General features: G+C 38.2%; 1 protein-coding gene across 1 annotated transcript in view; it reads left to right on the top strand.

The window, feature by feature from the left end:
* The window catches only part of ANO2 (anoctamin 2), a 156,969-nt gene that overhangs the window by 75,485 nt on the left and 55,949 nt on the right, over window positions 1–25,535 (top strand). The window contains exon 14 of the mRNA XM_041426850.1: window positions 6,802–6,885. Within this exon, the coding sequence (XP_041282784.1) occupies window positions 6,802–6,885 (84 nt within the window). The remainder of the gene's footprint in view (window positions 1–6,801; window positions 6,886–25,535) is intronic.

Raw genomic sequence — 25,535 nt, 5'->3', positions numbered from 1 at the left:
CACTGTGCATAAACATACACAGAACCACAGAATCACTGAGATTGAAAAGAACCTCCAAGGTCATCGAGTCCAACCTTTGACCAATCCTCACCTTGCCACCTAGACCAGAGCATTGAGGCCTTGTCCAGTCATTCCGTGGACACCTTCCAGGATGGTGACTCCACACCTCCCTGAGCAGCCCATTCCAGTGCTTTAACAACCCTTCCAGTGAAGAAATTCTTCCTGAAATTTCTCCACTCAATGTGCCTTGCCACACATGTGTGACTTTAACCCAACGAAAGAGGTTGTGCATATCATTCTAGTTCAGAGTGTGTAATAAGGAATATGACCATCAGTAAACCAGGAATAGAGGTGGGAGAATCCATACCCTCTTCTGCTTGGTGAAGAAGTACAGATGGACTCCAGTTAATGATGTGGGTGGTAGAAACTCTTGCCTTCTCATGAATCTTCAGAAATTGTATTTCCAGGATGTTTCTGCTTTCATTTTTTTGGGTGGAAGAGATTTTCCCATATTTTGCCAATGGTCCTGTGCAAATTGAAATAGAAATGCAATTACAAAAGATGAAATTTTAGAATTTGGGCAAGAACTTGGAAGTCAAATGGATAGAGAGTCTGCATTAACTGAAATGCCAAGGAGTCTCCACTCATTCGTCTTGGTATTGTTCAAATAGTCAAGCTGTTTTGTTGAGTTTTGTTATAACAGGGAGGAACTTGGATGTCTGTCTTCCTTAGGAACTTTTAATCTCAATTTATAATCTTGTGCTCTGTAAAATGTTTGCCAACCATTTTAGTTTATTTGGAAACTAATTCCCCAAGTCTGGTTCCTCTTTTTGCTATTTGATGAGTTTTAAAAAAAATCCATAATTATTGAACCCTTAAGGGAAGTCTTTGAGGTCCTTGTGGATTACTGCTGAGTTAAGACAAATTAATAAGGAAGGTAGATTGAGTAAAAAAGAATGAAACAAAAGTAAAAAGCAAGCTGACTTGGTGACATTAAATATGTTTACAGTTACATTCCATTCTCATCTAACTTGATATTGATTTAACTTTATTTTCTCTACCACAGTTTCAAAATTCATTTTGATCTGATCAATTTGATGGCTTCACTTTGTCTTCTACCTTGCAAATGACAGGAGTAGAGTCATTTTTCTGAAGTTTTAATAGTATCTACTAAGCCACAAAGCATAAGATATTTTTGTTTGCTAAAATCCTCAAAGAGGAGGCTCTAATAAATAACTTCGTAGCCCTCTTGTCCGGTATTGGTAAAAAGGGAATTTGTAGCTACAATACTTTGTCTTGTGTCAAATCTCTCCTTTCTGCATCCTCAAGTTTCTTGTGCCAATGAGATCTTTAGTTTGGATTGTTTTCTCCAGATACATTATCTCATATTTTTCCCATAACTATTCTAATTTTCCTGTTGGGTCCATGTTTCCAAATATTTTTAAAATTCTTTATATGCTTTTTTATTAACCTTTTTTGAGTTTCATTACTCTTTCCAGCGAATCTTCCCTGACTTCATTAAATTCTTACTAACACTAATTAGTTAATGATCCTTGATTAGCCCTGTACTTCTAAACAAATCCTTTCAACGTTATATTTAAGTCCTGTGTTTAGGAGGATTAGAATTTCATTAGGATAGCTGGGGAAGAAATGCTGAAGAATGAATGTTATTCCTCAGATCTTTGGGGAAACTGTTTAGTACCAATTATTGCTCCACTAAAAGATTACACATGAAAGCACACTTTAAACATGTTTAAAGTTGTAAACTGTAAGAACAAAGTCCGATGAAAATTTCTTTGCTTTCCAAGAAGTTGGTAAAGGTGTGTGATTTCATTTTTTCACTCCCAGACTGTTGATCCAGTGATGTCCCAGAATATCCTGGGCCTTGAGTACATTTTCCTCTTTTATTTCTCTTCTATCAGACATATCAACATGCTCTCATTTACTTTCATTGATTCCTTTTCCGTTGCAATGACCTATTCTGTCCTTTCTAGAACTGAATTTTCTTCAAGGCTCAAAACTGTTCGATTTTTAAATTGATAGTCTTGATTCCTTGGAGTGTTGGGATGGGGCCTCTCAAAGGCTGGATCACTTGGGGTGGCACAAATTCTTCCCTCCCCTGAGTTTAGAGAGGTTAAATCTTCTTTATACAGAACTGCCCCACTAGGAACAGGGACCACCTCGAGGTCTTTGTTCCTCTCCTCCTTTCCAGTGACTCAGGAGATCCGAGTAGGTAAGCAGGGTTTGCCAGGGATGTGCCCCTTGGCGAACACACAAGATCAGGTACTGTTTACAGGGGCCTGGAGTGACAGGACAAGGGGGAATGGCTTCACAGTGACAGAGAGCAGGTTTAGATTGGATATTGGGAAGAAATTTTTCCCTGTGAGGGTGGAGAGGCCCTGGCACAGGTTTCCCAGAGCAGCTGTTGCTGCCCCATCCCTGGAAAGTCAGGTTGGATAGGGCAGGCTAGTCTAGTGGAAAGTGTCCCTGCCCATGGCAAGGGGTTGCAATGGGATGATCTTAAAGGTTGCTTCCAACCCGGACCGTTCTGTGATTCTACAATTTACACAATTCCACTCATCATTATAGGAGTATTTAAATGGGTTGGATTTGAATTGTGTAACAAACAACCATAAATAATGCTATATTCTGCTACAGTTACCCACAAAATATGTTATCTGCTGTTGAAATGGCATCATTTGGTTATTTGGTCCTAGCTTAAGGGAGCTTCAAAATATGAGGCCAAATTTCAAAATTTAGTTTTACAGGTATTTGCCCAATGCATTACCACTGTTCTTGCTCACTGAAAGCAAACAAAGGCATAGAATCTCTCTGTCTGTCTAGCAAATACAATCCCATAATAGAACCTTCTAGTTTCCCTTGATTAATTTTGTTTTATGTTGCTCTAGAATATCTTTAATAACTGAGTTCCTATATACTTTCTCAGTAGCTTTTAACACCCCCTAAGCTTGTCTTCATGCTACATGACTTATTCAAGCTTTTGCTTTAATTTTTCATTTTTCAGTTATTTTGAAAGTGATCTGGACTAAAAAGATTGTGATCATCTACCAGTGACTCCATCCTGTCACATAAAACTATTTTTCCTTGACAAGCATCCCATTAATAGGGCAGTCTAAACAGATTCTTGGTGTGAATGACAAACTCTTCCCTAGACTTCTTACCCCTGCATCCTATGTCACCATCATAAGAAACAGAGGGTTTAAGTCCTTGATGTCTAATAATTAACCCTTTTGCAGCAGAGTACAGCTGGGTTCTCTGTTCTGCTCATTCCACATTTCCATCTTGTTTTGGGGCAGCAGCTGGGTCATTCCAATTTTTATTTGTGGATCCCATCAGTGTGAACTGCTTAGCTGCTCTGCTTGTGTTCAGGATGTTAGCATAAGGATGTTCAAGGAATTTGCAGTGGGTCTTTGCCTTTACTTAAAGTGTATGGCTTAATTTTTTTGATAACTCCTTTGGTCTGTCAAATCTGGGATAGTTGCTATGGTTCAATTTTTTTTAAAAACACATTCCATGTGTTTGTCATGCATGTTTGTAAAATTTCATTATCACATTCTTTCTAAAACAAAGGGAAATTAAGGAGAGATGAGTTCACATTTTGTTATCAAACTGGATCATTATCTACAGAGGCTTAATTTGATGGATAGTGGATACACATGTGTATGTTAGAGGCAAATCCTGGAAGCCACTCTCAAAGAAAATTCCCACTGTCAACATGAGTTTTGCCTGAGTAGAAATTTCATGTTTTGGCTCTTTGTTTTCAGAATGGGAATTGTAGTTTTCTTCTCAGAGCACTCATTTGGTCTCACAGTATCTTGGCTCACACGGTTTTCAATAAGTGTCTGGCAGCTGTACTGGCAAACTTCCAGCATCCTGGGATTCAGATCTATCCCTACATGGACATTTGGCCTTTGTGAAGACATCACAACTATTTCTAGCTTGTTGTCCTAAGTGTAGAACTCTTCCCATTTTCAGACAAAGAATTCATTCTGAACCACACTCTTTTTACAGCTGAGTGGAATTCTCCCTTCACATCCGTGGATGCATGGGTCAAACATCCCTAAGTCTGGACTGTAAAGAAATACAATATTTGGTGCAACATACTCATAAAAGGAATATATACAAAATGCATTCCAGGGAGCTCTGTGGTCTGTTCAGTCAAGGGTAAGATGACTTGGCAAATTCAATAAAGACAGATCAACTACTATTCCATTCCAGGTGCAGGTGTATGAAAGGATACTGGAACTCCTTTACTAGGGAAGTTAAATGTAACTTGGCCAAATTTGAGGAGAATATGCACTCAGAGCAAAACTGTCAATAGCAAAAATTAGTTTAGCGTACAATGTTTTGCTTGGCATTTATTTTCTTTATTTCACCTAGTTTTCATTCAAATCAGCTTTCATATGTTGCTCTGACTCTGGAGACTGCCCCTCATGTCTCAGAATATTTTGCTTAGCAGAAAGTAAGAAAAAAAGGAAGAAAACAAATTCAGGTCTGCAGTAGCATAGTTTATCTAGATCTCCTCAGTTTCTTACAGCCTCATTTATCTCCTTTCCCTGCTTTGATCAAGCTGTCTCCTCTCATGTAGCCATCCATGCCAGATATCTTCATTCTTTCTTCATTTAAGTCTAAAGATGTTTGTCACATCCAGCCTCTGAATCTTTATATAAGGAAGAATGGTAGCAAATAATGCAAATAACACAAGCCAGTAAAAATGTAAGAAGCATCAGGACACAGGTGTTGACTGCAGCAACTTTAAATGCTTATTGTTGTACCTGTTTCTGTCCTTTTCTCATCCTGCTTACCACCATTTTTGCTGCTGATCAGCTTTATTAATGTTAGAGTTTACCTGTACCTCACTGTTTCTTGGAGTTCCACATGTTGTCCAGAGGCGGGACACCAAGATGATCAGAGGGATGGAGCAGCTCTCTTACAAGAGAAGGCTGGGAAGAATTGGGATTGTTCAGCCTGGAGAAGAAAAGGCTTTGGAATGACTCATTATGGCCTTCCAGTGTCTGAAGGGAACCCACAGAAAAGATAGAGAAAGACTCTTGAAAAGGGCCTGGAGTGACAGGACACATTCACATTGTGAATGGCTTCGCAATGACAGAGAGCAGGTTTAGATTGGATATTGGGAAGAAATTGTTCCCTGTGAGGGTCGTGATGCCCTGGCACAGGTTTTCCAGAGCAGCTGTGGCTGCCTCATCCCTGGCAGTGTTCCAGGCCAGGTTGGATGGGGCTGTGAGCAACCTTGTGTAGATACCCAGAAGAGAAGTGTCCACTGAATGTGTCTCAAACCCTGATACTGGGATAGCCACGGAGCCAACCAAGGATTATTGGTAGACACAGGCAAGGGTTGTTTGTACCAGCATGCCAGGAGGAAGAACAAAATGTGACTGGTGAAGGGGGACATGTGGTGGTAGTGCAGCACTTTTCTGGGGTAAATATCTTGGTCAAGTCCACAGAGGCGCAACAAAAAAAGTGCAGGAATGAGGCCAAGAAGTGGGCATGGACTGTAGTGGTGATCAAGATCACCCAAGACCCCTGAAAGCTCCTGGCCCATTTCCAGAAAGGTCTGAAAGGATAGAAGGTTCAAGATAACTTATTTGCATGGAAAGCAAGAAACTTGTCTTCAGGGGAGAAACCCATCGCGAAAAGAGAAACCCCCAGCATGCCTAGGTAGCGCACCTCAGGATCCTGGACATCCCATCATCCCATCAGGGATCAACACTGGAATTAGGGCTGCTCATCTGTTTCTCTCTCTCTTATTAATCTCCTTTTCTCTCTTTTCTTTCATCTCATTCTTTTATCCAAAGCCCACTGCCATATTCTTTTATAGTAGGTTAGGGATTACACACCAATTCCCATGCCAAGTATGTAATTAATAATTAATTTTTTCTAATTGTTTGCAAGACCCTGTGACTTTTGACATTCCTTACGGCCAAAAACATTTACACATCAAAGTGGAAGGTGTCCTTGCCCATGGCAGAGGGATTGGAATGAGATGTAAGGACCCTTCCATCACAGATTATTCCAAGATTCAATTATTTAAATGATAGTTTATCACATACTTTTTCAATGCATTAGGAAAACCTCACTATCAGGATAAAAAAATAGTTTGGAGGTCTCGCTGTGTTTATATTCTCACATGCAACACAGAACAGTGAGGGTTGTGTCTGCTGTGGTGAAAATGTAACCGGTACAGAAAATGAACACCACCTGTATATGTCAAGGAATTCTGGTGAAGTTCCATGTAGGCCCCATTCTATTGCTCATGAGGATTTATTAATTTAAAATGGTTTTTGTTCTCTTCATGACTATCAGATTAAATCAAAAATGTTAATAAGCCATTGTTTTGGATGGGGCTGATATGCAAGGGTTCTAATTATAGTAAAGAGGGATGATATAGCCACTGCTGTAGGAATGTCTTGTTTTATGGAAGATATCCAAATTCCAGCTCTGAATGAATTCAGAACTTGGTGGGAATGAGGACATGCATGATACTTTTCTCTTTTGTGAGCTTCTCACTTGAAAAGGCTAGTAAATTTTTGTCATCTTGCTTAATTTATGCTTTAATTTGGGAGAGAAAAATATATTTTGCAAGGGCACATTGAAAGGTTATTGATTAGGGAAGCTGGGCCAGATCTGACAGCCTAGTCCAAAAGGTGTGTGGAGTTGAATCATCTTGATGGCTTTGTTTGTGAATGTGACCAAACATTTTGGAGATTTTCTCTTAATCATAATCACATTTGTTTGTTTGTTTGCTTTTGTCTTTTTCAGGAACATCCCAGGCCAGAGTATGAAACCAAACTGCTGCAGAAAAAGCTGAAAAATAAAAACATCACAACAGAAAATTCAAACGAGGTGAGATGCAGCTTACTCTTTTCATTTATGTGGGATTTGTGTTTTGTTATGTTGTGGTTATATTTTTGTCTGTCTCTCAGAGGTTGCAAAAGGCCCTTTTTGGTGCTCTTAATTATCCTTTTGAGTTGGTAATTGGTGGTGTGGTGAAATGCAGGCCTGCAGTGCCATTCCAGAGCTTTGAGGTCATGTCTTTCAAAGTAAAGCAATTTGCATGGAAATGGGGTTGACAGGTGGTTCAGAATCTAATCTGCTGAGTAGTGCCTGATTCCCAAGATAATCACCACAGAATTCTTATCCTCATCCCTCAGAATGTCTGTACTTTCTGCACAATGGAGAAAGCAGCTTTTATTATGGTAATTTCATTTGCAAAGGTAACCTTGGTGTTTAGACTCTTTAGTGCTGCTGCAGTTACACAGCTGTGAAGTTTTAATGGCATTTCCAGGACAAATGGAAAAATAGGTGGTAGACAATTTTCAGACTGAACAGGGTTCAGGATTTTTATGTCTATTTCAAACTTTTTTGAACAAGCCTTTTTTATCAATCTCCTCTTGTAAATTGTTGACGGAGGTCTATATTCTAAACATTCAGAAATTCTGTAGTCTTGGTCCATTAGGCTTGGTTAACCATTGCTCATTCCATGTGTGTCAGCAAAGTCAAAACATTCTAATACCATGTTTGTCTTCCAAAGAGAAAAAACCAGTTTAATTTGCTTACAGGTTGAGAATCAGTATCCAAAGTGGAGAATGTTCAAGTTTTCAGGTTTGGTCCAACAAATTTAGCTTGTGGAAGAACTTCATTATCCCTTTCTTCTGCCGACCACCATTGTAAAGTGTTTCCAGGGAATCTTTCATTTCGCTGAGTCTGCCTGTCGCCTCTTGTGCCCAATCAAATGCCACTGAAAATCATGGAAAGATTCTCAATTATTTTAGTGGGCTTTTGATCTTGTCCAATAAGCAGAGTCTCACAGAGCACTGTGGGGTCTTACACATTGTACAGCTCCCTTGGGCTTCCAAGTGAGGAATAAAGGACTGTAAAAGTCCAATAAAATAGTTGCTCTTCAGCTTTTGTTTTTTTGGCTTAAAGTAAATGGGAACTGGAAACAAGTCAGCCATTGATGCTGTAGAATATTATTATTATCTTGTTTATCTGAGATACAAAAATAATTATAGATTATGTATTAATTTAAGGTAAACCAAAAATAAACAGAAAAAACCCAAACAAAAATTCCTCAAAACACCAACCAAAAGAGAAAACCCCACACCAAAACCCAAAAAACAACCCAAGAAGAAATGTTAAGTGAATAAGTGGAAAACAAGGAACAATGTAAAGATCCTGCACTAAAAAACTAGGAAAAGCTCCTTTCAGACATCAAGAATGAAAAGGCTAATATGGTATGTTTTTTGTCAAATTGCTTTCTGTGCCAATGTGGATGGAAGAAATACTGAATTTCTGAATTAGTGTTTCCCAAATTACTGAAATATATTCCAAGCAACTGAGCAGTTTTCCATCAGTGAACATTCTGGCTTACTAATTCTGTCCAGCAAATAGCGCATTAGTCTGGGTTTGGAAGAAGTGTTGCTCACACCTTTGTACATCAGTGTCTTATGAAATTATGAGATCAATAGATGTTGATATGAGAACTGCAGAAGAGGAAAAAACTAAACAGTTCAATTAAACAGTCCTAACTGTGGAAATATACCACTATATTTTGCTTTGGAAGACCCTGAAAAATTAAGCATTAAAAGTAATGAGTATTTAAGATTGCAATAATTATTTTACCTTATTTTTAGAGATTTCAGCCTTTTTGCAAGACCATTAGCTCAGGAGATTTTGCATGGTAGGTTAATATTAAGGCACAGATTTCTGTGAGGTCTCTGGCTCAGTATTTCTGCCTTATTGAGTGGATGCCAGGGTACAGAATTTTGTCATATTACTAGGGGAGATCTAGTGGCTGGACAGGCATCAAAGTAGAGATGTCTCTGTACTTAAAGATTCAATCCTACTAATTTTTGGTTTTGCGTGAATACACACAGATGTCTGTGAGATCTCTATCTCTTCATGTTTTGGTTGACAGTCTAATGTCATGGCATAAGTCTCTGTGAAGATTTCTCCTGAATATTTTTAGCTAACTAGTGTAAATTAAAGGCATATCTTTTTTAGTATGGCTGGTCAACAACTGTAGTATTGCATTAATATCAAAGGATTTGCTCTGGCACTGCTGCCTAAAACTTCTCATTACTTATTTAACGTCAAGTCAGAAGTCTCCATTTCAGCAGCTGTGGCTTGTTGGGATAGAAATTATGCCAAAGGGTGGCTATTGTGAGCATACTGGTCTAGAGCTTACTTAAAGGCATATATTTCTATAAAATTACTGGCTTGTTTCCAGTATGTTAATTCCTCTGTTCCAGTGAGGAAATGACTGATTTTATGGCAAGAAGCAGCTTTTATGTGCAAAGCTCTGTGTACAGTGCATTTTTTCCCTTGCCTTACTCCAACAAGGGGTTCCTGTGAAGCTAATTGGTTTTTTTTTTTCAATGAAGGGACAGGGGTTTGGTTAGGGACTGCTTTTGTGATTGCAGGAGAAAGGTGACACCAATTACATCCTCTCTTAAATGATAACTTGGGAATACACGTTCAGAGGAAACCAGCACACAGTTTTCCTTCTCTGCTGTTCAAGTCATTAACTTTAATGAGTGTGGAAGATGCCCGGCACCTGTCAGGGCCAGTAAACATATGAGTCACTCTACCCAGGCAGCAAATTCCAAATCAGCCTGATGAGCCTGGCAAGACAAAGTATGACACATCTAATTTATTACTTGCCCAGTGGGGTTTGTGTTCTAGAATACAGCTCTCACACCACTTGTGTGTGTTTCCGCTACTGGAATAAGGAAAGAAAAAAAATTCACCCTCCACCACCCTGTTCAGGTTGTTTGAATAAATATTTTATTGGTTATTTGGAAAGTGAGAAAGAAACTGTGAGGGCTCAGAGAGCTTCACAAAAGATTGGCGAACAATAACACTAACTTCTATTATTTCAGGAGAGAATTAATTTACAGCTAAAGGAGTTGAAATATTTGTGTTCGATGCCTCAGGTTAAGTAACAAATAGATAAACAGGCAGTCTTTATGAATTATGACATTGATTTTAGAAAATGACAAGTTCTAAGAGACTGATTTGGGAAATCTGGAATGACCTATCTTATAGTCAGTACTACTGTTTAATTCTTTATGGTCACATGTTATTTACAAGGACACATAATGACAGCGTAATGGGGGATGACTTCAAACTGAAAGAGAGCCAAGCTTAGGTTAAATATTAGGATGAAATTCTTCCCTGTGAGGGTGGTGAGGCCCTGGCACAGGTTTCCCAGAGAAGCTGTGGCTGCCCCATCCCTGGAAGTGTTCCAGATCAGGCTGGATGAGGCTTGGAGCAACCTGGGCTAGTGGAAGATGTCCCTGCCCATGGTAAGGAGTTGGAACTGACTGATCTTCAAAGTCCCTTCCAATTCAACCCATTCTATGATTCTCTGATATAAAGGCTTGCAATGTATAGCTCCTATATTCATGCACATCAAAAGGCATTTTTGTCCTTGCAGCAGAGATGAAGAATTACACACATATATGAATCCATATGTCTGATAATACATTCATACAAACACAGCAGATGCAAGCTTTGGAATGAAGTAATTAATGGTATATTTTGTTTTTCTTAAATGAATTATAACACAGAAGATGTGGATAGAAACCTTTAATGAATAGGGTTAAGTTACTGCATGTGTTAACTGAAAATGTGGTGGATATTTGCAATCTTCTGAGAAGTTGTTCTGTCTCTGCAGTAGTGGAATCCTCAATGGAATTACACAGAGGTCAGGAAATGAAAATTGCTCTTGTGCCTGAAAACATGCAGAGGGGGCTAGATCCAGCTCTCACTGGAACTGATGGAAAGCCTTCCAGTCATTTTTGTGAGAGATGGATCAGGCCCTGACTCCTTTTCATTAAATGTCCAGCTGATCTGGCAAACATGATTCAACATAATGTATATATATGTGTGTGTGTGGGTGTGTTCTTATCTTTCCTATTTGGCAGAAAAGTGAATAATTAATTCTACATATTTCTCAAGGAAAATTTTCTTTATAGAAAAATAAGGGCTTGTCTTTTGGCTTGTGTCCTGACTTGGAGCAAACCCTATGAGTAACAGATTCTGGCATTCTGTCTTTCCTTTAATTCATTTTAAATATGATACTAGCAGAATCAATTATTCAAATAGTTAATTCAGCTGGTAATTGAAACAAAGAAGAAATATTTCTTTCTGAACCATCATTTCAGTTAACAACTGAATTAAAGCAAGCTGGTTTGAAGAGAAGGGTCTCTGGTGTAAAGGATGATACAGATAAATGTGAAGTAGAATTGTACATTGCTAATACTTTATATATATATTTTTAAAATTTCAACATTGCAAAACACAAAATAAAAATTCTTGCTAGAAGTTGATTACCAATCTTCCATAAGCAAATCTCCCACAAGGACTAACAACCCTTTCAGATACTGGAGCCCATTTCTTCATTAAGGAAGTCCTTGATAAGATTAATTAAAGAAAAAATATCTTATTATTGTAAATATTAGCTGAAACTCTGTAGAAGAAACCAAGATAATTGGTCATAAATACAAATTTGAACAATCAGAATTATAAAAGAACTTTAAATATACCCAGAGTTCTTTAATGCCTAGTATTTTAGCATTTATTGAACCATATTATTAGAATGATAAACCCATCAATTTGATACAGTATTTCTTAAACTGGCCATTGTCTTTCTGGCCTCTTTCATGTCTTTACTTTGAGAAATATCTTTCTATACATATGGGATAGTAAGATGAGTATGTAATAAATGACTTTTTTTTTTCTTTTTCAACTTATTTGTTTCATCATTAACTTTTGAAATTAAAAAAATGACTGAATGAAGAGGAAAGAATGGCTGAAGATGAATGAGGAGACATATGATTGTAATCTTATACAGAGATTTCATCCTCTTTTTTGTACTTGTAATTTTTATAATTCTGGTTCTTTTAATGTTTATTTGACTTCTAGGCTATGGAAGTTTCATACCAGAGTATTCATGAGCAGAATTTATGTCTTCAAAGAAGTGTTGACATGGTCTTTCAATGTGTTATTTAGATGTGGGGGGTTCTTCAATTTTAGAGTACATGGCATGTGTTCAAACCTTCTCAGTGTTGCTGTCTTGGAATTTGGTTAGCTTTGTATGGAGTAGTATAAAAAACACAGCTAAAAATGTCCCACTTGCTCCCTCTTCCTCTGAAAATCTATGCTGGGATTTCCTCTATTGTATCATACAGATGAACCCAAGGTATGGTCACAGTGCTGTACTCCTGTGTCTACAATTATATTCCAGACAGACATCAGTAGGAAGTAGCTCTTCATACACTCTCAATATGAAGTAATAAAATCCTTAAAAGTGTACTATAGTAAAATATTCCAAGTTGGGAAGGGTTTCAGGATTTTATGTAGTCAAAATAACTACTTCTGTCAAAAAAGTGTGATCTCAGACTGTGTTACTCAGGTTATTACCCAGCCAGGTTATGGAAATCTCCAAGGATGGAGATGGTAACACCTTTCTGGACATGCCCTGACTGTCCTCATTGTGTGAAAACTTCTCACTATATGCAGCCTGAACCTCTCTGCTTTCAGTTTAAGCCCATGGTCTCTTGTAATTCCAGAATTAACCACAGTGAAGAGCCTTTTCTTTTGATGAGCTCCTTAACTGTGCTGAGCAAGCCTTGTTCCTCAGTTTCTCTTCCTTGGATATGTTCTCTGCCCTTGACTTACATAAGTAGTGCCATTAATGTTTTCTACTGGAAGGCCCAAACCAATATTTTAGATACAGGGTAATGAGTGCTGAAAAGCTGAGGTAATCACTTCCCTGGGCCCACACACACTGACAGAGCCCACATGCTGTTGGACTTCACTGCCAGGGCACACTCCTGGCTCTTGTTCATCTTGTTTTCTGCAGACACCAAAGGGTCTTTTCACTAGAGTCAGTTCTCCTCCAAGGAGTTTTCTGCTTCAAAGGCATTTGTTCTTCACAAAGTTCAGGAGGTTAGTAGAGACCTGTTCCTTCAGTCAGTCCAGTTCTCTCTGGATGGCAGCTGCATGCTTAAGAAAACTGACCATCTCTTAACCCACCCCCTCCTGAAGTCATCGTCCAGGAGCAAGCATTCCATCACCTTCTCCTGGTCCCTTCTGTAAAGCAGGGTGGTTCTATGATGACCACAGCAGTACTCCAGCTGTTACAGGTTTCCAGGCACACTTACTGACTAACACCCTCTGAGCAAACCGTGGAAATCACCTTTTGCTGAAGTCAAGGCAAATGACAAGGACAAGTCTCCTCTTGCCCACAGGTCCAGTCATTTTCCTCACAGAAACAGCCAGGTTGGTGCAGGAAATGATTCACCTTTGGTAAATCCAGAATGACTCTTCACAAATACCGATTTCTTGTGATGTGTTTAGAATGGGTTTCTTCACTTTCAAGAGACCAAAGTGAGACTTATTAAGATTCCTTAAATATTATTATTCCTTAATTCCTTAATTATTCTTTTGTCCTGTCTGTGAGGATGGATACAAGATTGTTCTTTCTCCTGTTGTCAAGGCCCTTCCCTCATCTTGGTGTCCTTACAGAGAAGACCGAGATCAACTTGCAATAGCATCAGCCTGTTCATCTATCTTCCATTCTTTTTCTCCAAAGTTATAAGTAATTGAAATCACTGCTTGTCTTTCCCAAAGGAGTCACTCTTTTTTTGCCTTTTTTTTCTGCCTAGACAGCTGAAATGTGTTAAATTAGGAATACTGGATACTTTTTTATTCAACTGTTGGAGGCTGAACAGTGCGGAAGAGAGCAAGGATTTTAAGAAAATGCTGTTATACACTTGTGAGATTCTGCTAAAAAAATTTATAAACAAAAATATGGTCTTTGTTGGAAGAGTGTTTTGAACCTAGAAACAAGAGGAGGCAGGGCTGCTGTTTACTGCTCTTATTTGTGTAACTTATTAAAATTTTGACTGAAGGAAGCATTCTCTCTAGGGCGGTACTATAGCTTGCATTGTTTAATCGTTGAACTTTGGCCCAAGCATGTGATTAAAGTTAAGCACAGGCTTCAGCGTCCTGGATACAGATACAATTAAATGCTTTTTCTGAATTGTGACCTAAGCTTCTTATTGACAGCATTCAAGATAATGCAGGTCTCTTTCCTATTAAGCAAGGTGGAAAGACTAATTTCTATAGGTTCCATTTATCACTGCTTGAAATTAAGGGGAGTTCTGCCTGAGTAAGGAATAAAGTCCTTAAGACTTACTGTCTTGCATTGTACCCTGTCAAAGACTATAATAACAGGTTGGAAGGCCGCAGCAAATTTTCAGGCTGAAAAATAAATCTCCAGAAGACTGCTGGGTTTTTCTTTAATGTACTAGAAAAACCAGTAAGAAAAAAACTAGAGTATTCTCCCTGTCCTGGCAGCTGGTGACAAACCCCTGTATCTTGGAGTATATTTTTTACCTTCTGTTGAGCACATTTATAGGGTAAATTTCATGCAATTTATCTCCTACAGAAGCCCAGATTTGGGACAAAATTTACAGAAATTGGATGTGGAAACAACAGTCAGTTAAGTTAGTTGCCAAGAATTTTTTATTTTATGCATACTGAAATCCTGTCTGTAATTTTAAAGAAATGAACTGCATTTGCATTCAGTTCCTTTGGGTGTCCATCCCACGAAGACTGAAATTCTACAACCTCCAAGCTTAAAGAGCTAAGGAACTCAGTTTGAACTGCTCAGTTTTTGATTGAAAAACACTTGCCTGCTAATCTGCTGATTTTTGTGTTTCACTTGATTTAGGGATACAATGGCATTGTTTTTAGAAGTCCCTTCACACTGGTATTTCATGTAGTAAATAAACTTGACACCAAGGTGATCAGAGAGGTGGAGCAGCTCTGCTGGGAGGAAAGGCTGGGAGAGTAGAAATTGTTCAGCTTGGAGAAGAGAAGGTTTTGGGGTAACCTCACTGGGGCCTTCCAGTTCCTGATGGGGCCCCACAGGATGGATGGAGAAAAACTCTTGATAAGGGCCTGGAGTGACAGGACAAGGGGCAATGGCTTCACACTGGTGGAGAGCAGGTTAGATTGGATGTCAGGAAGGAATTTTTGCCTGTGAGGGTGGTGAGGCCCTGGCACAGGTTTCCCAGAGCAGCTGTGGCTGCCCCATCCCTGGCAGTGTTCCAGGCCAGGTTGGATGGGGCTGTGAGCAGGCTGGGCTAGTGGAAGGTGTCCCTGCCCATGGCAGAGAGCTGGAATTAGGTTGAGATTTAAGGTCCCTTCCAACTCAAACCTTCCTGTAATTCTGTGATTGTAATTTTCCCAGATATTTTGTGGAGTCTCCATTTCTAGAGATGAGTAAAGTCTGTCTGCACAGAGGCCTGAGAACCTGTTCTCAGTAACCCTGCTCAAAGCAGGATAGAGAACTAAGATGATCTCCAGAGGTCCCTTCCAAGGCCAATTGTGCAATTCTGTGGAATGCAGGAAAGAAATGATTCAAACAAGTGCAGACAAATTGGTTTGACCACAATAAGCATATTTTGAAAGAAAATATAATTTGAGCCTTACTAGAAGGACTTGAGCAATGGGACAAAATGTAACTTGGGTTTACTAAAGGCAGATTAATAACCATGCCATCTAAACTTGTGTGTTTGATTAATGATATAATGGGTTCCCTATGGAAGAGAAATGTAGTATACTTCAGTTAACCAACTGTGTATTCCACAGGGGGAATAGAATGTATTTAGTAAGTTATTAATCAATATCTTTCACTGTGACTGACTAGAAAAATGTGTGTAAGAATTTTCATTTCAAAGGTAAAGAGAAGAATCTGATTTTCAAGTAGCTGATTTGGCAATGCCACTACAGTGCCTTCTACCCACTGCTGTTCAGTGCCCATCCTTCTCTGCTGTCCTTGTTGTCATGATTTTCCATCATCCACTTTTTTTCCAATTTTGTTAAAAGGTTTTACAGAGTTGGGAATATCTTCCTTGAAGAAATATAATATATAGAGTGTGGGAAAATTTGCAGGTTATTGTTCATTTTGTGTGGGTCTAAAGCTTTAGAAGGTAGATAAGTTCTGTTCTTGAAAATTTTTTTCTCAATTATATTACTAAATATATCAAAATATAACAAAATATATTGGTTTCTTGGATATTGCTCCCCCAGGCTTGTTCAGTTATGGAAACAAATGCATCATGACTGGGTTCTGCCATTTTGTTCTTCAGGATTTAGAAGGCTGCCATATTAAAAAGTAAAATTTATACCTACTTTCATTTATACTAATATATAATTAGTCCCTTTTCCCTCTACATGTTAAACCAGAGAATAACCCAGACCTTAAGGACAATTTTTTCTGGTTAGTTTCTCCTCATGGAAAGGAAAATCTAGACAAGGTTCAGAGAGACAAAAACTGAATCAGAAAAAAATAAGGTCAAGCAAGAATTTAACTAGCTTCTTAACAGTCTGAAGAAGAAAGAAAGCAGACATTTTTTCCAGAATGGCTAAGATTGGATATCAAAGTGTACATCTAAAGCATAACTTAAAATTTATGTTTGGATTTTTTTTAAAGTGTGTTTTCCTAGGTTTGTACTACATGATAAGAGATGGACTAAATCGGTTGACATGGAAGCTGGAGCATTGTCAGCCTGATAAATGCTGAGTTAGAAGCAGGGTCAAAACCTAAGGACAGGAAAACATATAATGAGAGAATAAAAACAACAGCAGGCTTTTGAGGAAAGGATTAATTATGAACTGTTTACAGAATTTAGGAAACATAAGGCAACAAGCAGTGCAGACTAAACTGTTCAAAACCTATAGCTGTGTAAATGATGAAGAGTGAAGAAAATTTGCTGTGGCTGCTCCATGTCTGGAAGTGTTGAAGACCAGGCTGGATGGGGCTCTGAGCAATCTGGTCTGGTGGAAGGTGTCCCTGCCCATGGCTGGGGGTTGGAACCAGATGGTCTTCAAGGTCCCTTCCAACCCAAAACATTCCATGATTATAGGATTCTGCTATCACTCTCTTGAGTCTGTTATGTCTGAGTTTTGGGGCAGTCATTGCAGGAAAATGAAGATAATGGGATGTGGTGTTTGAATGCATTTGATTTGTGTTGCCTGCAGTGCTAGTTGGACTGATGAGATGAGTCACTTCCACTTGGGTAAATATTTTGGTTTATGGAAGCAGCCTTTATGATATCCTGGAAGAAATGTGAGACAGAAAGACCTCAGGTGGTCAAATTGTTAGTGGTACACAACTGTTCTAACTTATATTGCCTTCAAGGTATGCCCAAAAATATGAGGCATGAGCAGCGATTTTCACATTCATGCTTCCTAGATGTTCAGTGGAGCAATAAGGACTGGGAGAAACTCCTGACTGTTGGAAAGGAGAATTATCATCATTCGTATGATACTTAATGGCAAGATCAGTTTGAATGGGAAATTTGTCAGTCAGCTGCATTCAGAAGGGCTTTGAAGGGAAAATGACCATATTGAGGTTCGGACACTGTTTTAAATCCCTGCGTGGCTTTTGGAGAGAGGAAGTAGTCATTTCAAGCAAGCAAAATCAAATCCAGCCAGAAAAATGACACTTCAACAGGGAGCCCTGGCAAGGCTACACTGAAAATATGGAGACTCCCAAGTTTACAGCAAGCAGGTTTCTCTGCTTTTCCCATTTTGTTCCCAGAGCTTTGTTCAGAGACAGAGCCATTCTGCAGAAGCTCAAGTTAAATGTGAAACAGCCCTCAGGAATGGCCCAGTGCATTAATTTAGCAATGAAACTCATGAAGGACTATTCTGTATTTCAGCTGAAAAATAATTGGGGTCCATACCACATACCACATTATTTCCCTGCCAAGCCAGATGAGTGTGTTGGCTACAATTTTATTAGAAAGAGAAACTTGGAGTCAAAACCAGATGACACTGTGCTGATGCTGGTGGAGAACAGGTATTCAGCACAGGTGGCTTAAGAGGTGGCAGGTTCCTCCTGCTGTCTCAGAGGGTCCCTGTTTGGCCTGCTTTTAGGGAGGGATGCTGCTCACTGATTCACAGGCTTGAGGTGCAACACCGATTACAGGTATCAGGAATGCAGACTGGGGGATAAATTCAATTAAATTCATTTTAATTTTATATATTGCTATGCTTTTGACAGAAGTTAAGTATATTTTCAAAAGGTGAACAAAGAGCTGAGGCTTAGGTATTCCTTCACAAGTACAGACAGAATCAGGAAAGACATAGTCTAATGCTTTTAAAAACAGAAAGGATACAGAAATAATGTCATACCAGGCACTATTGCACACTGGTTTCTTTGTTACAACATGACAATATTATATAAAGCTGATTAAGTGGGAAAAGAATTGCATCAACCACTTACTCTCTGTAATAAATCAGTAGCTAGTAATACTCGTTTTAATCTAAAATTATTCAAGCTACAGAATTTTACATTTTTATTTAACTTAGCTTTATTTTTTGGATTGTTGCTATCATTCACCAGGTTATCTTTCTTTTGCTTACCTGCTAAGGTACCTCTGGTTCTTTTGTGTCCCTCTTTCTCTAAGCCTCAAACAAGAATCCCATACATTGAGGTGTCTACAATTTACAATAAGAGAATTCTAATTGGCTATGTCAGTTGTAGGAAATCTTTTAAAAATCTTTTAAAGCAACAAGTTGATAAAGTCATATAGCTGTGAGTTGTTTCAACTAAAATTATATTGAATAGTAGGCTAAAGTTCCTTCAGGCTAAAGCTGAGGTTTTTAATTTTAGTAACAATACTGAGAAGTTAAGGAAAGTTATTTTCAAAACTAACAAATCTGATGTTATTGAGGTCTAAATGCAGGCAAGGCTTCAGTTTTCTTGAAGTTCCACTTATAGAAAAACACTGAAAATGCTCATATTAAAGGGTTTAATATGTATTAATGAATTAGATCACTGAGCTCATGTAGTGATAATTTCCTTTAAGGAGGATTTTAGAAGCAATCAGAATACTAAAATGCAGTGGATCAAAAAAGACTGTTTAGCAAAAAAACTAACTACCTTGGGAGAAAGAATGAGAGCAGGAGTAAGCAATAAATGTTAAAAGTCCAGTTTGAAGTAAATTTTGCAAAGGAAATTTTCTAAAAAGTAAAAAAAAAAAAAAAAAGAACAAAAAAAGAACAAAAACCAAACCAAAGAATCCCAAAGAAACTGTAGATGCACAGATACAGAGAGAAGAAAAAAGGAATGGAGAAGTGTAGACACTGTTCAGTAGGACTGCTTTTAAAGGTAATCTAGTTATGGTATTAAAGTTAATCAAAGCTGTAGGATGATATATATTAGGCAGGATCTCTTGTAACCTTCCAGTCCACTCCCCTGACCAAAGCAAGGCCAACTTTGGAACAGTTTGCTTAAGGCCTTGTTCACTCACATTTTTACAGTTCCTAGGGATGGAGATTCCCAGCCTTTCTGAAGAACATGCTGCAATGCTGGCCTGACCTCGTTGTGAAGAGTTTCTGTGATCTCTGAAACCTGACTGGAATTTTCCCTGTTGCAACTTGTGTCTGTTGCTTCTCAACTCATCACTCTGCACTTCCAAGAGGGTTCTGCCTCTGTCTTCCCTGCACTCTCCTTCTAGACAGCGTTCTACAGCAATTGCATCTTCAGTCTCTGTTTTTTAAGGCCGAACACGTTCATTTCTTTAAGCCTTTCCTTCCAGGTAGAGCTATATCCCCATAACTAACCATCCTGATGAATTTATGCTTAACTTGTCCCTGGATATAAATGTCTTTCTTCTACTTTTAAAGGTATTTAGATGCAGTCTCTGAGGAGCTCAATACAGTCCCCAAATCCAGGCTATTGATGAATGTTTTCAACTGTATGTTTCTGAGTATCAGCCTTTGGAGGACAGCTGTCATCCCAAGCAGGGATGCTGTGCTCTGAAATGTGCCATATACATATGACAGAGATATGCTAGTAATGTTTAATGTATAGTTCTGTGGTTGACAGGGTTAAAAGATCTTGCATGGAAAGATGCAGTTGAAACAAAGACCAGCAAGAAAAAAAAATAGTTGACCCTATAACAACAAAAAATGCAAGATGACAAGGAAGCATAGTATGTCTTTTTACTGTTTAGTATCATAGAGGAAAATTCAAAACAGGCAGAAATACATTTACCACTTGAGGGAAGTACTGTACCAGCAAATGTGATAAGAAAGATTCTACTTTTAGAAACTGGAGTATCATAATATTGCCGTGGTTTTTACAACCTGACTAATAACATGATTGAAAGTTGCTCAAAAGTTCTTAAGCCAATTAGCATTATCTTTTCATTATTAAATTAGCCACAGCTTGTAGATTTAATTGCCTCATTTTCATTTCTAGGGCTTGTACTTTATATTGACAGACAGCAATGCATGCACTAAGTTTTATGTCGTGAAGAGGAAAGTGTTTTATAGGGAATGTAAAAAGCTCTTATGGAACGGAAAGGTATTCTTTAACTGGGTTGTATATCACTAGGGTTTTAATAAATTTGATTAAGGACCTGATTATGCAATTCCTTTTTCTAGAGCTCTTACTGATATCAAAGGGAGAGCTACAAATGGAAAGTTTGCAAGACTGAGTCTTGGCATGAGAGAGCCATTAAGGAATGTTTTATCCTGAAAAGCAGACTCGTAGCATCTTTATTTATCACAGCATTAAAAGTAGATAATTATAAAGAGTTTTCAACATATCAAACCCATCATTATCCATATATTAGAAGTTACTGTCTTTGCCTTAATTATTTGATGGAAATTGCTTTGTGGCCAAAGTCCACCAAAGTGGAGGGTTGTTGGTTTTTTTCACCTGATTTAGAGACAGGCTGTTAGAGATGGTGACTGTGCAGCTGGTAGAATCTTTGGAGGTTTTGAGAAAAAAAAAAAAGATTATGAACAAAGTATGTTAAAACATGAAGTTTTTCATAAGCTTTTGCATGTATATGATTTTACCACCAGTACTAATCTGGCTAACTGGGGCCAGTCACAGCAATAAAATTAACAGGGTATAGAAGGAATAAGATCTGTGAGTCATAAGGATTGTGTCAAGCCTTGAGAGCTTTGTGTAATTTACTGAGTTTATTTTTGAAGAGGAAACTGGCACAATCAATATGCATTTGTTTTCAAGTGTATTGATTCCAGATTTTCCTTTAAAAGTTAGTTAAGTAAGCTTTTTACTCCATCGCCTTCCTTTATAGTGCTGTTTATGAGAATGTGGAGCTTCTCAGAAGAAGAAGAGTAGAAATAGTTCTCCTTATTTATAGTATATGTCTATATTTTAAAAGGTTTTATGTGAAAAGTAAATTGGCAGTGAATTATCTTGAAGTGCATAATTAGTTTTCTCTGTGCGTGAACATTAATGAACGAGTTGGTGAGGAGCATCTTCCATTTAGATCACAGCAGTGAGCACTAAAAGAAGACAAGGAATGTCTGATATCATGAGCCTTGTTTTCCATTTTTGTTCTGAAATCTCCTTTAGGTGATTGTACACTTGGGAAGGTTAGGCAGTGTCAATACAAGGGTTTGTTGCATTGATGTTTTCTCATAGAGGTGCTGCACATTCCAGGCTTAAAAACTATGTCAGGGCCTCAGAAATGTAAAGCAATTTTGATTTATACTGCATTTTAAGTCTGACTTACAGTGAATACTGCATTTAGTATTCAATAAACCTGAATATACAGCTTTGCAGGATAGAAAATATTACTGATGGGTGTTTATTATTTTCTGAAACATCCAATGTATCTTCTTTGTATCTCAGGGCAGAATGAATGTCATATCTTTGTGAGCTCCTAGGAATCTGGCTTGCACATTTTTATGCTACAAAAGTCTATTTTGTCTCCCAATAACAACACAAGTGAAAATTTTCTTCTTAACTGTGCTCTTTCAGTAGCTGAAGGGTACCCACTAAAATGATAGAGAGAATATTCACAAGGGCCTGGAGTGACATGAAAAGGGGTAATGGCTTCACTCTGATAGAGAGCAATTTAAGAGTGGATATTGGGAAGGAGTTCTTCACTGTGAGGGTGGTGAGGCACTGGAATAGGTTGCCCAGAGAAGTTGTGGCATGTGTAGGTTGCAGTACGGGTTGCTGTATTTGAAGTCTTCTCAGATGTGCCTATCTTTTTAAAAACCCCTATATTTTTCCCATGTACCCTGTGGCTTCCATTATCAATATTAATGATACCTGGGGGGATTTAAGCAGTGCTGATCTTCCCCTTGTTATTGGAGACAGAGGAGAAGGACTGATGTCCTCCTGCCTACACGTAATTCTTTTTAGGGCTGAAGAAACTTGTACATCTTGTTAAGTCTGAAGCTCTGAATGAACTTGTGAATTGTGATGGTGACCTGCAAGAGTTGCTCCATGACTCTGCTGCTAAGATTTGGCCGGCACACCCCTCCTTAGTCAGATTTTCTTTAGGAAGAGGTAATTACTTTTTCTGTGTTACTCTGCAGCCAGTAATGATTGGTAAATAGAGATAAATATCTTTTTCTTATAGGTAACTGTAGGGAAATATTGTGCAGCACAAGTGATCAGTCTCTACTTTTGGGAAGGTGATAAGAACCTTATAAAGTTTTATAAAGAACTGTTATTGTGTTGTGGGCTGGAAGAGAAGGGCAAACTTGTGGACAAATTTGGGGTGTTGGGGCTGAAACTATCCAAGATGTTACCAAAAAGGCAGGGATCTATAGGATACAGCACAGTGCTGCCTGGGTATGGGGAACTGCAGAGGTGCTCCCATGTTCTGCATGAGGAGTGAACACAGGAATTCCATTGAGCAACACCACTGGAGAGCCTTTGCTTGGTAGATTTGTACCTGTTCACATGTTCCTGTCTGTTTGGAGAGATGTCTGATAATAACTTCTTGGATTTGTTTATAATTTAGAGAAGAGAGACTTAAGGAGGTTAAAGCCATGGGAATCATTAAACTCAGAATGAGAAGTGGAGATTTATATAATAACTATAGCAGAAGCAAGAGCAAGAAGAATTTGGCTTAGAGGTAGGAGTGATGAAAAGAAGATTGATAGACAATGTATAAATGAGCCCAAACATGACAAATCTGTAGTCAGGTGCAACTTCAAGATGCTGTTTTCAGAAACAACAATGTGCTTTCATACAACTCTAATTTCCTGGTGTTATTGTGAATTTAACAGCACAAAAAATATGATGTAAATAGGAGGAATTTCACTCATGACTTAATCTGCCTCTTGCTTTCTGTAAGTAAGAAGTTTTCATTTAATATTGGGGGAAACACTTCCTTTAATCTTCTTTAAGTCTATGGATGATTTCAGTGTGAACTGAGCTTCAAGTGAAAAGTATTCAAGACTGTTTTGCACAACCTCATGCCTGGTAGTAAACTTGTTTTAGAAGGAATACAGAGAGATCCTGTTTTTAGCTACTTTGTTTCCCTGAGGTTGAGACAATTCCTGCTGTTGTATCAGACCTACATGCGCTGGTCTGAATGTTGATGCTGCCCTCAGATCGCTGCTTCTGGAAATGGAGTTTGTGTTTTACACGTACTCCAACACATACTTATTTTATTTCTGCTTAAGCATTTTGTCTTTAGCCTCACTCTGCTTGTCAAAATCATGATCACTTCACCACAGAGCTCTGTGCTGAACATAAATTTCATTAGAAATGGAGGTTGGAATAATGTGAGCAATATATTGGCTTTACTGAACTAAATCCTATCACAACAGACAACATAAGTGCACACAATCTGGAATTGTCCCAATATTTCTAATGGTCCCAGCCTGTTCCTGATTTATGTGAGCCACCACATCTGAACAAGACCTTGATCTCCACAGTGTTAATCTGGAGTAATTCACAAGGTCTATCTGAGGCTGAACAAAGCCCACTGTTGGGTCCTGCCCTTGGGTCACAACAACCCCCTGCAGAAATTTTCTCTATAAAAACTCTAAACAAAATTTAAAACCCAGTCCAGTGGTTCTGGATTTAAAATTTAAATCTGTGATTCTGAATTTCCAGAGGTTAGAGAGAAGACTTTGAATTTTGATCCCTCACTAGTAGAATATTATAATAGCTTGTATTAAACATTTTGGTTTGTTTCTTAATTAAACTGCTACTGCCCATATTAATCCTTTCACTGATAAAAGTCCAATCAAGCAAGTCTTGCAGTCACCAGTCCAAAGCTCCACAAAAGATGTTCCTGGTCCACATGGTGCATTTTAATGATGGATTTTGTATTTGTGTCCAACTAGCAGGCATTTGCCAAATAGAGAGACATCAGTAATTCTCTATTCAGGGACAAGACTCTTATACATAATCCTGGAGAGTTAGAAAACAACATCACTTTAATAATTGTTCCTAAATGCATTAAATTAAAGTAGAATGAGAGGTCTACAAAATTGAAATATTTGATTTGAACCTGTACTAATTTTTCCTTAGTGCATTTTTCTAGCTAATTTCTGTACTTATTTTGTATGTGGGTTGTTCTTTTCTGGTGTTCTTATAAAGTGATCAAATATGTTTGGTTACTGGTACTCAGACTGAGAGCTGTGGTCTCACTATCTGATTATGTGGTAACCCCTTGTGGTTTTTTCTGCCAGGACCCATTTCTTAGTAAATGTGGCCTTTGATCTATTCAGTCACATTAACTGCAGGCAATACGTACTTCAACAGATATTAGCATATGCCAACATTTCCAGAATATATTGAATCAGTGTCACAAAATGTGATCAACGATTGACAGGTTTCCCTTTTATTCACCAACAGTGGCTACATTTATTATGAAATTTTGTTCTTCACTTCATTGCAATGGAAGATCCAGAGTTTTATGAGGAACTTTATTTCTGCTGGTCTTATGTGCATAGGAAAGTTTCACATTTCTCCTGCTAATTGCTTTATGCAAGTGCAGCATCAGATGGGATACTTAGATCTCCATAGGCACTCGGACCTGGATCTGAGCTCTGGGACAGGAGATTACTATTAAGCAGCTCCTTGCAATGACTGCTGCACTGAGATATTTCTAATTATCTGACTGTTTTGATGGTCCATGCCTGTTATCCTAGAGGGTCTTGCCCTGCCTTTTCCCACATGGAAACATTCTTGGGAGAGAATAATTGTTTCTTTCTCCTGATTTATAATCAATGGAATGGAGATTCAAGGGTCAGAGTGAGGTTTTGCCTTTAGAAGGAAATCGAGAAACACCATATCTGTCAGCATAAAAATATACATACTTGAGGTCTAGAGATTTATTTTTTCCAAGCAGGATAAAACAGTTTTAAACAAAAGCCAAGAACCTTCTTCCATTCTAATTACAATTATATATTCTCACTTTCACTACTGCTTTCAAACACTCAAGGAGAAACACAGACCAACTCTAACTCCATATTCAGCAGCATTCAGCTGCAGTTTCAGCTCTTAAACCAAATTTATGATAAGTTGAAATAACCGAAATTTCCTCCCAAGCCCTGATGCATTTGAAATTCTTAAACCAGATATTTTGGCATGATAATGCCACAAAAATGCCCCAAATAATTTTCTGTTTCCTTTTGCTATATATTTACAAAGAAAATGTAAACCAATGGGT

This window comes from Onychostruthus taczanowskii, unplaced genomic scaffold (assembly GCF_017590055.1).
Source record: "Onychostruthus taczanowskii isolate IOZ18803 unplaced genomic scaffold, ASM1759005v1 scaffold95, whole genome shotgun sequence".
NCBI classification, from domain to species: Eukaryota; Metazoa; Chordata; class Aves; order Passeriformes; family Passeridae; genus Onychostruthus; species Onychostruthus taczanowskii.
Note: the sequence above shows the minus strand (reverse complement) of the source record. Positions and strands in the feature narration are given on the sequence as shown.